Source organism: Physella acuta, unplaced genomic scaffold, assembly GCF_028476545.2.
Source record: "Physella acuta isolate Inbredline_101_S28 unplaced genomic scaffold, ASM2847654v3 ptg000914l, whole genome shotgun sequence".
Classification (NCBI taxonomy): Eukaryota; Metazoa; Mollusca; class Gastropoda; family Physidae; genus Physella; species Physella acuta.
The window spans coordinates 13,943-29,925 of NW_026732431.1; the positions used below are offsets into that span (position 1 = coordinate 13,943).

Below are 15,983 nucleotides of genomic sequence, written 5' to 3' on the forward strand. Positions count from 1 at the left end.
GTTTAAGACATGCTGTATTTATTGATAAAATATTAAAAAAAATTATAATTTGAAAAAAACAAAGTTTATGGTTAGTCATAAATTCCAGCCTATATAATCTATATATATATATATATATATATATATATATATATATATATATATATATATATATATATATATATATATATATATATATATATATATATAATTCTCTTCTTGGAGACGCTAGAAAACACCAAGCTGTAAGCGCGCACCCTACCACCCCACCCCTACATGGTCTGGTGAGCTGTGGTTCATGCTAAATGTTTACAATCGTAGAGTCGGGTTTAGTGACGGCTATTAGGGGCAGATAATTTAGTTTGAAACGATTTTAAACTTAGGGGAGGTAACTAAGAGGAGGCTGCTTTCACGGGGGGGGGGGTGTAGGGTAGGGGTTGGGGGAAAGGAGAGTGGGGGTAGTATCGTCCTTACCGACCTACTGATAGTGTTTTAAAGCAAATATTTTCAGTGGCAGCATTGGTACTGTCGAATTCACAAATTATGAATTACTGAAAAGTAGAAAATAAAACTAAATAGCGGCGTATGATATGCCGCGGGTCGGCATGTTTTATATATTAATACTTTAAGAGTGGTAATATAGATTCCTAAAAAACTAAAGATTGTTCAGCAAGAGAACGCCTACTTCTTTGTAGTTTGTTCCGTCCTGAATTGAAATCATCCAACTAACGATAAACTCGACTACTCGATATACTCTACTACATTCACAACACATATCCAACTTCGATATTGAAACATAACTAGACTCGATGCTCAAGAACTACGACACCAACTCGCTTAACTTCACCAGGCTATACAAGCGATTCTCCCATTCAACAACGATTTCACTGGACCTACTACTACACATTGACAGTCAACACAATTCGATACCTTAATACCACAAGACTCGATAGTCCCGCACTCCAGAACTACGATACCCTCTCACCTACATTCTCATTTCTCTAATACTAATCAGATTCCACTAGACCTACAACTACACAACAGCCAAATAAAAAATACGACACTTTAACACTTCGACACTTTATATTTAACCGCCGTTACTCCTAAATCTTAACGATTAATCAAAACTTACCAAACAAAGTACAATACTTTGAACACCCCGTCATTACAAAACTCTATACACCAGAACATAATTCTAAATCAAAGTCAGAGAAAACGAGACTTACAAGCCCTATTAAAAACAAAAATTTCACGTGTTTCGGAACGCCCCGTCATGCGCTGGAGCGATCACTAAATCAACATTAAAATTAGATAACCGTTTGAAATGTTCGAAATTTAAATTACGAGTTTATTTAATCTTTTTCTACATCAATTATCTGAAACAAAAATAAACAGGCAAAGTAACTGGTAAAAAGAGGTGGGGTGCATTTTCACCAACGCGAATAAATGTAGGCCTATAAAGGTCTAATTTTGGGGTGGGGGTACAAAATTGATAGTTCGTCCTGGGCGCCAAAATAGATCGCCACTCCTTTGTTTATTACCCTGTCTATAGTTTATAAAAGATAATCAAAGTTATTAATTATTAGGTACTTTTTGATAATAGCGATTAAACCTTTTTGCGCCCCCTAGGGATGGCGCCCAAGGCGACCGCCTAGTTCGCCTTATAGGTAGCGCTGGCCCTGACTTTAACAAAGTTAAAACATAAACGCTAGCTCTTAAATATTCATACATACACACATATTATACATATATATGGGCGGTGCGTGCGAGTTGTTCAAGCACACACACTTCATAAATAAGTCAGTTTTTTTTTTACTAAAACAAGAATTATTTGAAAATCTCTAGATCTACACACTAAAAAGCTAAAAAAAAACCCATCCAACTGGCATTACCACTGCACATTCGTGTAAACAATGAAGATCAATAAACTTCACTTCCGTGAGAAAATCAATAAACCCTAAGTTCAGCAGTCTAGAACTGCGAAGCTGCAGATCTTCTAATGTGTATGGTACGAACTGACCATAGTTTAAGCTATTCAAAAACTCTGAACTTAACACTGGTTTGATAGGGCCAATTTTAAATACCACAGTAAACATTCTTGGGGGGGTAGAGGTTGTGTAGTATTAAATTCTAACATAAATTGAGTAATACTTTAATCCTTGTCAACGTATTACATTCCTTGTAAAATGTTCAATATTAAGTTGCTATAGCTGTAAAAAAAAAAGTAAAAAATAAAGAATCCTCTATAAACCTAGCGATCTAGATGAAGTAGAGTTCTTATATTTTTCTTGACTTCGGCATTTGAAGTAAGGGGGTTGTCAGCACTTTGCCCAGGCGCCTTTATTCTCTAACGTGAGTTAGATACCCACCAGAGCTGGGTGGACTCAGGGACGTTCTACTGACTTGAACCCGGATTCGAACTAAGACCTTCGGGTTAGCAGCCTAGCGCTATAGCTGTACCAAGCTTTACTGTTTAAAAAAAATGTTCACTCGCATTATCGAATTCGTGACGGACAATAGGTTGGGGGATAGAATGGGGGGGGGGGGGGTTGTACTGCCTGTGTCATGGTATCCAGACAAGGGTAGATAACCAAACAGATCAAACAGACTAAGGGGGGTTAATTAGTCATTAAAGGCTTTCATGTCGAACTAGGAGGTAGATTAGATCACGCTGGTGGCCACGGCTACATACACAATGCTCTTTACATCTAAAGACGGGCGATTGTTATGTAGATGTGTTTATCTTTATTTAATGCTCTGACGTCAGACTACCATTATGCAGCTCGATTACAATCGGATCCTTTTGAACGCTGAAAGAACTTGCTTTTTTTTTTTTACTTTCTCGTATACAGAGTATGGAGGAAGTATTGTAATCGTGCAAAAAAACTACATGAAATTTCGACAGTTTTCATCGTTTTACACCTCAGTACTTCATCGTATACGGAGTATAGGAGACTTTTATCTAAAGTTTATTAAAAAGTTTAAGTATGTAAAAACTGATTAAAAATTGTGTATGTATCTCGGAGTTGCCATCCATCGTAGTGTTATATAAGAATATTCGAGAAAGGTAAGGGGAGATCACTCCCGGTTTATTATGTATATCCATCGAAGCTGTTCACTGACGTTGTATCTTATCTGTGTATGTACAAATTGGCTTTTGTAACTAAGAATGATATAATGTAAAGTAAAGTTTCCCTTTCAAACCTGATGGTCTATGGGGCAAGTAAAGTAGAGTTCACTTGTTTCTGTGACCTCTGCATATGAAGAGATAGTGTGGTCGGCACTATGCTGAGCCGCCTTTACTTACCCTAACATGAGTTAGGTACCCATCAGAGTTGGGTAGACTAAGGGACGGTCTACAGACTTGAACCCGGATTCGAACTCGAGACTCACTGGTTAGCAGTCCAGCTCTCTACCGCTAAACCACTCCGTTCCATAAGAATGATATAAGGCCGTGTTTTATTTGGTTTTTTTTTTTTGTACATGTGCCGGGCATTCGTAATTTTGAAGAAACTCAAATTAGAAAACGAAAGTTGTTGACGATAAAATAACGCGGTTTTACCAAAATAATATGTCATTTCAATAATAATATGTCATGTAGCGTTAAATCAAATAAATTGTGGCATTTAACTCCAGCGTGACATACGTTTTAAACTCATGTCATGTATCACAGTCACGTCACTTGAAATTTGAACAGTTTGTCATGCGTAAGTATAAATTACGTCACGTTCACAAATGTGTTCTTTAGAAGTTTTTAAAGCTGGTTTTAGAAGAATCAGCCAACGCGCCTTTTAAACTATCTAGTCCTTGTAAATAATTCTCTTTATTGCTCAGACAGAATTCAATATAAATACACATACACACACAATCTCTTTATTGCTAATGGAGACTTCAATGTAAATACACATACACACACACAATCTCTTTATTGCTAATGCAGACTTCAATGTAAATACACATACACACACACACAGTCTCTTCATTGCTAAGACATACTTCATTCCATTAATTTTCTTGATGTGTAAAAAGGTATAAATCCCCGCCCACCGTGTCGTAGAAATATATTAATAGCTCAAAAGTTCGAACATAAAAATTGTCAATAGGTTTATTAAGTCGTAAAGATTAGCGAAAGTTCATTGATTATCGCCGATATATTTCTATCGATTTACCAGAGACTTACCGAGCTATAAAACGGGGAGGGGATGGGGGGAGGTTAACTTGTACCACGTGATCAAAGAGATCACAGGTGAGAGTATTCAAACTATACTTGAACGGGCGGGGGTGGGCGGGGTGGGGGGTGAGAGAGTGATTGGTGCCAGAACTTCGATTTTTTTTTCACGGCTTGACTAGAACCGATCAATAGACCTGATTGGAACCGATCAATAGAGCTGATTTGTGAATAGATCCATCGATCTTGTGTTGAACTAATGCCGAGTTCGAGCAGAATTTACACTGTGCAAACTCCAGGGGCGTGTCCGCAACCACGAAATTGAATATTATTTTGCCCACACACATTTTCCGGTATGTGTATTCGTTCAAATGCGTTTGTTATTTTTCTTTCAGGAATTTCAGTCGATGGCATTTGATAATTGTTGTAATGTTTATAACAGTCAGTGGCGTAGTGGGGGGTGCGGTGGGTCGCGGACCGCACCGGGTGACACCATTTAGAGGGGTGACACCAAGGCAAAAAATAGTAAAAATATATAGAGAAAAATTTGAGGGGGGGGGGGTGCAAATCGAAAATTGAAAGTTTGTCCCCGGGAAGAGTCTCTACGCCTCTGGGGGTGACACCATTAAGTGCCGCACCGGGTGACACCCGACCTCGCTACGCCACTGATAAGAGTTTTAGATTATTAAAAAATGCATTACGTTTTGCTTTGTATATCAATATGGTGGTTAATTTAAGATATTTTTTTACACAAAATGTGATATCTCGCTAACGTATATTTATAAAAGCTAGCTAGAAGTTAGTCTAACCATAATCAGCATTTATTCATGACGCTTCAAATTTCTTTACCAACGCTGTGTTAAAGTGTTTTGTGTAATGCTGATGTACCAGATACTTCTGTGTGATGTTGATGTGCGAGGCAGTGGTGAGAAGAATGGGGCAACACATCTTGTAAAAGCTAGTATAGAAAAAAAGCAAAAAAAGTAAACACCACTTAATCAACCATTCTTGAAACGCCCCTGTAACAATACTATTTTGTTGATATAAATCTATTTATAGAAGCCGCGGTGTTCCGGGCTTATCAGCGAGAGTCGAGACGCTAAGAGTGTTCTCCCCTTACCTTGTGTACTAGTAACTGGTAGCGTAACGTGAGAGTTCGCTCCCCTTAGCATTGTGTACTAGCGACTTGTAACCTAACCTGACCGTGGAGTTGACGTCTTGTTGTAGTGTGGGGTTGAGACGTGTGGTAGTGAGGTTAGAAGTGGGTGTCGTTGTGTGGAGTGGACGTCATTTTTATTTCCAACGACGGATGTGTTAAGGTGTCATGTGATATACAGGTGGAAGTGCAGGTGAGTGTCTGTCGTGTGGAGTGGGTGAAGTAGAGTCGAGTGTTTACAAATCTTGACTTTGTATCTCTCGGTTATTGATAGTTTGTGGATATAGAAGTATCAATTTGTGTATTTCTAAGGTATCCAATAGTTTGTGGATAAAGAAGTGTCGATGTGTATATTTCTCGGATTGTGATCTTTGTGCATATATTAGTAACAGTTTTAGTATGAGTCGCATATGATAAGACGGATTCAATAGAATGTTATCTACTCTTGTTTAAGTCTTGTTGATTTACCTAGAATTCAGTTCGCAAAAAGTGAAGCCATGTACTTCAATGAATAATAATATTTTACTAGTATTTAACTGAAAACTGATCTATTGTAATGTGTAACAGAGTTTAAATGTCGGTCCGTTAAAAAATTACATAATTTGACATAAATTGTGTTTTTCTAGGAAATATATTTAAAGACTAACAACGGCATCTATACGTTGATATGGATCTTTTTCTTTCCAATGGAATACAGCAGTCGGTGGGGGGTCTAAAGATAGGGTGGCTCGCTACACAGCAACCTCCCGTTATCTTGTTTTGGTACATGTATGAACTACTCGATAAGAAATTATATCTTGCTGGTCTATTAGTATATCTTTCTGGTCTTGTCATCAAAATTCTTTGATGTAATATATCGAATAAAACGTCATCTTTATTAAAAACACTAATGTTGTGTCATTTTTCCAACGGGTTACCAGCTATTGTTTTTTGTCCTTAGGATTCCACTTCTCTAGGTGTTTCTTTTGTCTCCATTGTCTCCAAGGACACAATGTGGCTACATTATAGTGTACAGAATCCCATTATGATAATAATAACGATATACTAACCCTTTCGTAACCCATGCAATCAATCTTCCCGAAATCGACCCACTATGATTCTATATTCTTGTTAGGTTACATTCATCAAGTTTGACTTTAGTTTTACTATCTCGTATACGAAGTATAAGTGAAGTATTGTAATCGAGCAAAAATCTATATCGAGATTTTAATAAATAATTGACGTTTAAAACTCCCAGAGTTATGAAAGCCTAGTTTTGCCGTGTATGTGTGTGTGTGTGAATACGATAATTGGAGTACCTTTTTAGATAGGTGGACGGAATTTTTTACATATAAGTTTTAGCTAAAAAAAACAGTGTTCTACCTACCGGAGGTATATTTTCTTAAAGGCATCAAGATTTTGATAATTTTATGCCATAACATTATAAACCAGCGAATTCTAAGTACTAACCTAACCTTAACCTAAACGAAAAGGCGATTAAGTTAAGGGGAGCCTACCCGCGCTTTAAATTACATTACAACGCCTGTACACGATACATTTCTCCACACCAGGTTGTCTACCCTTGAAGGCCATGACGAAAGTGAAAACCATTTTGGCTGAGTTCTGCTCACCCAAAGACATCCTAGCTATCAACAGACTGGGCCTTATCAAGAATGACGAAAGGGATACACAGCCCGTACCCTGGAGACATAGACTGCCAAATTCGTGAGTTCATGGGTTGTTAGACTTCATTAATTAATTAATTAATTGTCCGTCTTAGATAATTGATGATGTTTGGTTGATGCGGGAGTCAATTAGTTGATTGCGTACATTAATAAAGAGATTGGGTTTATTGATTTATCAATAATTTGATTCGATTGGCTGATTGATTTATTGATTGATTAGCTAGCTATTTGATTGTTTGAGATATTAATTCGCTGACATTATAAATTATTTTTTATTATAAAATGGTCTTACTGTATATTCTCAATTATTTCATTTTACTATTTTCAATTGACGATGTTAGTGGTTGGGTGTTAATTAGGGGATGGTATAATTAGTGCGATTAAGTAAGTGATAAATTTAGTATTTCAATTACAGTGCAACTTTGTAGATGTACTTGAAAAGAAGTCAATACAAAGACAATGTTTATGTTCTTAACCCAAACCCTGCCGATTGTACTAACCCTAATTAAGTCCTTACCACTGAACCGGATAGTGCAATACTAATAATGACTTAATACGTATATTGTCGTATGAGATCTGAGCAGTGTTTCTTCCAGACTTTTTTCTCCGGGGGGGGGGGGGGGGGGGGGGCACTTGATATTTTCAGGGGGACGGACTTAATTTCCGGAAGAGATAATTGGAAGAAACTCTGGATCTGGGATCCGAACTCGAGATTTTCGAGTGCTCTTCCGCCCCACCACCCTGTCCCATACTTCCGTGTAACGTTAAATCTCGCCACTCTCCAGGGAGAGACGAGATCTCGTCAGGAGCGAGATGACGCTGAGACCGACCACCAAGGTACACGCCAGAGACAAGGCCCGCGCCGTCCACACTGCCAGGAACCCCAAAGACTCCAAGATGGGGGAGTGTCTGTTGAACAATCACGTGAGGGGTGACCCCCTGCTGGGGTCAAACCTTGGCCAGATCAACAGGTACGTTGTGTGATGGTTGGTTTCATGTATAAACAGGAATGTTGCTTTTATGTAAAGTGAGAGTCTTTTTAAGATTAGGGTTGGTCCTAGATGTACGGTAAGTTTGAAGCTTAGGATTATATACTATTTAGTTGATTAAGATTTATGTTCACAGCTTAGGATTATAGTTTACTATTTAGTTGATTAAGGCTTATGTTTACATCTTACGATTATAGTCTACTGTTTAGTTAATTAAGGCTTAAGTTTACAGCTTAATATTATAGTCTACTGTTTAATATTCACGGGTACAAGTTAGTGTTATGGTTTTGATTGTATGAGTATGTGACTAACCTTCTAATGTTCTCTTAAAAATTAAGGGCTTAGTTTAAAAACGTCCTTAGTGTTGAGGATTTATAAGCGTGATTTTATATTTGGAGAATTGTATGTTTTGATTAGCTTTAAAAGCGCTTAACGTCAGTAGAGTCTCAATACTTATTTTTTTCGCTGCTAAGTAGGTGCCAACATTCTAATTTCAAACTGCGATATAACATTTTGTTTAGCTTCAAGTCTTTTACGTTAGTTAAGTTAATTCGACAATTAAATCCTTACATCCTAACATCAATTAAAGCTTGAATTCTTACCCCTTGCACAGGAACCAGAAGAGGCGGGAACAAGGACTGGAACAGTCGATGGAACTGTTCTTGAGGAAGTCCAACTGTCTCAGTCACGAGCCGCTGATATTGGTGGAGAGAGCACCGTCACAGAGTGTGAGTACTCACCCTCTAGTACAGTAAATACTATGTGTTATCAGTGGGCATGAGAAGCATGTAAAACAGCCACACTATAGCTATACAGAGTAAACTGGAATGCTGTAAAGAACAAAATACAACATAGGTCAACATACAAAAAACAATTGCCTACGTGAAGCTGTCAATCAATTGCCCAACTAAATGCAAGGAAAAGATGACATTAACTTACTGCTGGTAAACCTGCTGGCATAAGATCACAATTTACATTTGACACGAGGTTATATACCCGTGGTAAAAAACAATTCACTCAACTATAGTCGCAATTCAGGGCTCTGGTCTTATCGCATCACTCTATACCCTCCCACACATTCTCACAAATTCTTACACATTCACAAGCATTCCAACATATTCCCATATACCCCATACATCAACATCCCTACATTACCCCTCCAAAAAAAAAAAAACCACCACACTTCACGTTTCATAATTAGTCCCTGATCACTAAACTTTTATCTAGATTTTCTATAGTATGTTCGTGTATCTTACCAGGTCCAGACCCGAGCAGCATTAATGCGTGAGTTCCATCTCGACCCGGAAGCGATTCTCAAACCCCGGTACATGCGCCCCCTGGTGTCTAGAAGCAGGACCCCGTCCACACTGGTCACCATCGAGGCCTTCACCGTCCAGCGGAAGTTGAAGAAGAACATCTGGGACGAGGCCATCGACGAGACTCCCAAGTTCACCAGCACGTCAAGGCCGTCTGCTCGCCTGACCAAGGAGGAGTTTGACCAGCTGCAAGCCGGTTACAGCTCCCACAAGCCCACGGCACAGCAGCTCAAAGCTGGGGTGACCGGAGCTGTGGACAAGCCGAGGTCAGCGGGTTCAAGGCCGAGGAGTGTCAGGCCGAATTCTGTTTTTATTACGCAGATGACGTATCGAGATTCTAGGTCAGAGGTCAAAAGCTAGGATTCGGGAAAAAAATAAATCTTATAAAATCTAAAATTTCGATGGATTAAAAGAATAACAAAGAAATGGAACAGTGACATATAAATAAGAGCTGCATAAAGTTTATGCTTTTTTTTTTCATCGATACACAGATTCAAAGAAACATTGACAAAAACAAACTGTAAATTAATATTTGAAAGGTAAGAACAGTGCACATGGTGTACCCAATCACGTGATGTTACAGGGGTGTACCAAGTCACGTGATGTTTGAGGGGTGTACCAAGTCATGTGATATCTGAAGCATATTGCCTACTTAGTCATGTGATGTTGACTACCTGCTGCAGAGCAAAATCACAACATTTCAGCTCAAAGAAAATACTGCGAGGGCTGTCGCAACAGCTACAGTGTATAATAATATATGTTTTTTTTTAAAGGGAGTGTTTGTATTGTAATACATGTATGAGGTTTTTATTTATATTTCCGGTCGCATGTATGAATGGGACCGATAGAAGGAGCACCCGCGAAACTCGATTTACAGACGACATCCTTTTTCTCAGACCATATTATCAATCTTATCCTTTGATTCATCTTCAGTTGTTCTTTTCAGAGTCCTAAGTGACTGAGTTTGTAAATTATTACGACAGCCTATTATAAATATTACAGTTTAGCACATTTATATTTTAAATGTTTTAATTAAATTGCTTATACTGTTTATTTCAGTCAGTATAAATGTTATATCTTTTTCTGGTATTAATTTTGATTTTTTATGTAAATTTTAACGTTATATTTTATTATTTTTTTATTTTCACCTAAAATCTATTTTTTTTAATCCAGGGGAAAGAATTCATTTTTTGTTTTGTACTCTGCTATTTCATTGTAGCGTCCCTTAGAATATACTTTACAAAAAGTCATTCCACAAAAAATAGTTAATGATGACTTACAACACTACAAACTTGTTTTATTTTTAAAAATCAAATTTAGTTATAAGTTTAAACATTATTTCTGTAAACACATAAGTGTTTTTAATAGATGCTGTAGTAAAAAGCATTACATATTTGCTTATATTTTCCTTTACATTTTTCTGTTTTTGGGGTTTGATTGTTTCTTTAAGTAATTAGCTTGTGATACGGACATTCGGTCACCTTTTAATACTGTTTTATAGCTCGATCTAATAAGTTACACGGAGTGTCTAGAGAGACTATCTAAGGAATGAAATCATTTAAGATATCTAATAGAGAACTGATTTAATCCCGCAGCATGTTAACTGTGTTGTCCCTAGATGTGATTGGCCATATTGCTGACCACACTATCCCCTTATAAGCCGAGGTCACAGAAACAGGTGAACTCTGCTTCTTTTGCCCCGTGGACCATCAGGTTCAAAAAGGGTACTTTAATTTAGTAGTTACTGGCTGGAATGTGTTATACTTCACAAAATCCGAATGTCACTCCCAAAATCACACAAACACACAGACACACACACGAATACACTTACATACACATACCTTATTTTTAAAAATACGTTGTAAAAACATATACGTGCTGCAATATTACAAAACTATATTTCGTTTTTTGTTTTTTTTTTAATAAATAATGTACTATTGATTTTTTTATTTTTTATTTTTGTGTCTTCATTATGTTAGAATCTTCCTAAACTGGATGTAAAATTTATTAATTTAAAACTCTTTTTATATTTTTAGAGCAAAGAGATTTTTTTTTTGTTTCTGATTTTTTTAAACCGTGCGTCTGATGTGTGCATTAGAGGCAATGGCCTCAAGGTATAGACCGTTATGTTTTGGTTAATGTTAGTTTTTTTTTTTTTTTTATAATGCGTGTAAAAAACCAAACTGGACGAAAGAGAAAACGGGGATTTAAAAAAAAAAAAAAAGAAATATCCACACTCGGACATGATCGACGTAATAATTGATTCAAATTAAGGGGAAGGGAGATAACAGGCTATCATTATCGTGATTCTCTCCCCTGAATGCCCTACCTCCGCCTTCCCTTTCCCCCCGCTCGAGAGAAGCTCGTTAAGAAAATATCCCAACATGATTTCGCCCCGGGGTGGCCGGGCCATTGTGGCGGGCACGCCGCGGTGTAGATGCGACGCGACACGGCTTACAGGTCATTAGCCAGAGGATGGCCGCACCATGGTGCGACACGGTGCGGAGACGCGTGCCACAGCCAGCGAACGCCTTGTGCGACGCGCGTCCACTTTTTCATACGGGAGTTGTCCTCGGCCGTGGCGGTCTTTCAGCCGGGGAACGATTGGGGGAGAGGGGGTGTGTGCGGACGTGCGGGGGTGCTTTTATTTTGTCAGTCTGTCGTGGGTTTGCTTTATCAAGCTGTAACCGAGTGGAAATGTATGCTTTGTTGGACGCTGGATGGCCCCTCGCTGGATGGCCGGACGCTGATGGCCAACGGTGCGATAGGCAAGGAATAAACGTCATGCTTCGAAGAAGCGTATAAAAAATATGGTATTGTTATCTTGACTGAACTAGAGCTGCCCCATAGTAAAGTTAAGAGTGGTAGTTAAGTCCAGCGTTAACAAAAAATATGGTATTGTTATGCCCTGCAGTACAATTAATTAAGGACAATAGTTAGGATCGGCGTTAGTAAAAAAATATGAAATTGTTATGTTGACTGTACTAGGTCTGCCCCAAAGTAAAATAAAGGACTGGTTAAATTCGGCTCTAGTAACGGTAATCAGGTCAAGTTATATTTTCTAAAGCTAAATCGAACAAAATGTTAAAGCTTTGAAACGGGAAAACTTAGAGAATAAAATGTTATGCTACTTGTAATTGTAACAATATTGTGTGAATTATTATTTTCTTGATCTAAGTACTTGATCGGTTTGTTCAATGTTATGGTTTGATTAATATTTTTTATTTTATTTTTACACAGATAACAACCAAAGTAATATGTTTTGGTACGTTTAAACAACAAGTGAGAAGCTTTTGTTTTAAATTGTGCATACGTTGGTAGTTTTAAAGAGAATGTTGTGACAATAATGTATGTGGTAAAGTGATTTTCCTGCCTGGGGGAGCGTTTATATAGAGTTACCGTTCTTTGACCAAAGCGTTTGACAAAACACTTTCGGTTGTTTGAATAGATTTTAGGTTAAGGTTAGTGTAATGGCCAGGTTCTAGAAACATAGTAGTCGTGCAAACACACATACACACATACACACACAACAAACAAACACATATTCAAATACAACTTGTTGACCAATTAATACGTATTAAGAAAAGGCGTTATAATGTGTTTCCTCCCGCCAACAAAAAATCCAGTTACAACAGTGAGGAATACAACAATCCGTCTAAGAAGCAAAATCACAGGTAGAACATTCACTTCGTGTGCATGATGCTCTGAAAAGATGGATACAATTTTTTTCTGTATTTTATAAAACAACTACGCGGACACGGTACATATACAACAAAGAAACATGTATTATTCAAACCACGAGATGTGTATTATAAAATCACGTGTGATGCTACGTAACGTAGGCTAATAAATTACACATATTATTATGTATTTGCTTTTATAGTTTAATACATTTCACGCATGTAAAAAACAGGTTTATCTTAAGGTAAGATCAGTAAGATGTTTGTGTATTAGTGAAATGTGTTCAAATGTGTAATTTACATTTTTAAGACTTAAGTATACAAATTTTGCATACACAGAAAACGTATGTATCGAACAGTGATTGATTGAATACTAAACACAGCATGTGTCTGTCGAGTGTAGAAGAAAAATCCGTTTAACGTAAATAGTGAAGTGTATCCAACACGGTTAAAACTTTACATTTAGGAGCACGCTGATTCCTCTGTTAATTAATCTAAATGTCTTGATGTTATGCATTGGTGTTGTTTGGTTTTGAGAGTTCTTTTTCCTCTTCGTTCAAAAGGTTTGTTTAATTAATAAAAAAAAAAATTTCGTAGCATGTGTATTTTGATCGCCTGTAAATTGGATGTTGTTTCTTTCTAATTGAATGTGAAGGGGTTGAATTTATTTGTATAGGTTTATTTTGCTCAATGGGACGCCGGTAGAGCGATAGACTGCGAATCCGAAATTCTAAAGTTCGAATCCGAGTTCATGTCGGTACAATGCCCCTGAGTCCACCCAGCTCTGATGGGTACCTAACGTGAGTTAGGTAAAGTAAAGGCGGCTGAGCATAGTTCTTCACACTCTATCCCTTTATTTGCCTAAGGTCAATGAAACTGATGAACTCTACGTCACTTTCCCTTGGACAGTCATCGTTTGACTATACTGTAACAACAAATGGCTAATGGGTGGGGGAGTGTGGAAGGGGCGGGGGAGGTGGAGGATGAAGGTGGGAGGGGAGGGGTCGTGTGTTTGCCGACTTAAGGATGAGCGGACTATTCCGGACTATACACAGTACAACGAGGGAATCTTTGGTAGCGCCTGCACTGTAACAACAATGATTTAGTGAAGGGGGGGGGGGGTGCAGCAAGGATGGTAGCGGGGTGGGGGGGGGGGGTGGGGGAGGGGGGTGACGATTAAACCAGTGATCTCCACGCCTGGGTGGGACTTAAGTAAAACTAGGGAATTTTTGGTAGCGCCTGCACTGTAACAACAATGGCTTAGTGGGTGGGGGGAGGGGGTGTAACAAGGATGCTAGCAGGGGTGGGGGAGGGGGGTGACGATTAAACCAGTGATCTCCACGCCTGGGTGGGACTTAAGTAAAACTAGCCTGACGGATGATAATGGACTCGAGTTAGTTAAACGTCAGCTCGCGTGCACCGGTGAGTACCTAGCCCCTTTTTGTACACGACGTCCGCACGCGACCGGCGCGCGCGCGCCCGGGCCAACTCCGGAACCTGATCGGAACAGCGCACGTGCGTGGTGAAAAGATCTAAGATCGTGCTTGAAGTGAGTGCACATGTAGATTTTTGTACGGCTCGTCTCGGGTTGAATGAATTGGTTTCTAATAGCCCTTAAGATTAGAGATTAATTATCATTGTGATTGCCGATGGCCTACGCATCTTGGAGCGTACACACGGGGTTTTAAGGTGTCAGGGTGGGGGGGGGGGAGGTTCACGTGGACAACAGTTTTATAAAAAGTAAAAAAAAAAAAATGAAGAGAAAGGAAATATCGTTAACATTTTTATGTTATCTTTTTTTTTTTCATTTTTTTAGATTGGATTTTTAAATGTTTTGTTTTTATATGAAGTTCTAATATTTTTAATACATTGAGGCAGTAAAGAGCGAACAAATCAGTACTGGGGATTTAGATATTGATCTACATCAAAAATACAATAGCTTTGTTTCTTAGTGACTATAATTTATAGTATAATAGCTGGTCTGAGCTATCTATAGATAGCAACTTCATCTATAACCTAACCCTAATCGTAAATTCAGGCATTATACTGTGTTAATAGAGAAAATCTAATCATAGTCGTATTTCTGACTGTAAGTCTGACCTTAGTAACAAGCGATGTAAGCAGAATATACAAGCAAAATTTCGGTCTCATTTACCGGTCAAGTTGTCCACTGTTGGTTTTAGGCCAGTAGCCACATTATGTGGGGAGGGGGGGGGGGGGGGCTTGGTTTAGCTCCCGGTCCAACCTGGTTTAAGCTCACATTGTCTTCGTCATTCTTCAAGCCACTCACTTATTATCAAGTGACATTGTCGTCGTCGTTGTTAATGGCAGTCCTAGTCAATGATTATCAACAACATTGTCCTCGCCATTCTCAATGCCATTGTTCTAGTCGCTGATTCTTAATGATATTGCTATAGGCAATGGCCAGTGTATTGGTCGGTGTCTCAGATTGTGACTTGTAATTTTCCAGGTCATTGCCTTTGTATATCTTACGTGTGTCAGTCAGTAGGCCTATTTCTTAAGTGTGATGTCAGTAAGTCTGTTAGTACACCTTACGTTTGTCTGTCAGTACACCTTACATGGGTCTGTCAGTACACCTTACATGGGTCTGTCAGTACACCTTACGTTTGTCTGTCAGTACACCTTACGTTTGTCTGTCAGTACACATTACATGGGTCTGTCAGTACACCTTTCGTGTGTCTGTCAGTACACCTTACATGGGTCTGTCAGTACACCTTACGTTTGTCTGTCAGTACACCTTACGTTTGTCTGTCAGTACACCTTACATGGGTCTGTCAGTACACCTTACATGGGTCTGTCAGTACACCTTACATGGATCTGTCAGTACACCTTACATGGGTCTGTCAGTACACCTTACATGGGTCTGTCAGTACACCTTACATGGGTCTGTCAGTACACCTTACATGGGTCTGTCAGTACACCTTACGTTTGTCTGTCAGTACACCTTACGTTTGTCTGTCAGTACACATTACATGGGTCTGTCAGTACACCTTTCGTGTGTCTGTCAGTA

The 15,983-nt window shown here is 38.6% G+C and overlaps 1 protein-coding gene across 1 annotated transcript; it reads left to right on the forward strand.

Annotated features, from left to right (window-relative positions):
* Positions 1 to 5,278: 5,278 nt before the first annotated feature.
* Positions 5,279 to 11,272, forward strand: LOC131953228 (uncharacterized). Its single transcript, XM_059316324.1, has 5 exons — positions 5,279 to 5,496; positions 6,854 to 7,007; positions 7,753 to 7,938; positions 8,570 to 8,684; positions 9,216 to 11,272. Exons 2-5 carry the CDS (start codon positions 6,874 to 6,876, stop codon positions 9,630 to 9,632), a joined length of 852 nt encoding a protein of 283 aa, XP_059172307.1. The 5' UTR covers positions 5,279 to 5,496; positions 6,854 to 6,873; the 3' UTR covers positions 9,633 to 11,272.
* The last annotated feature ends 4,711 nt before the right edge of the window (positions 11,273 to 15,983 follow it).

Bases quoted from the DNA above. Each gene is read 5' to 3' on its own strand.
- LOC131953228 (XM_059316324.1), top strand. From the start codon at position 6,874: ATGACGAAAGTGAAAACCATTTTGGCTGAGTTCTGCTCACCCAAAGAC. The intron at 7,939-8,569 runs GTACGTTGTGTG...CCCCTTGCACAG, and splicing joins AACCTTGGCCAGATCAACAG to GAACCAGAAGAGGCGGGAAC. The intron at 8,685-9,215 runs GTGAGTACTCAC...GTATCTTACCAG, and splicing joins AGAGAGCACCGTCACAGAGT to GTCCAGACCCGAGCAGCATT.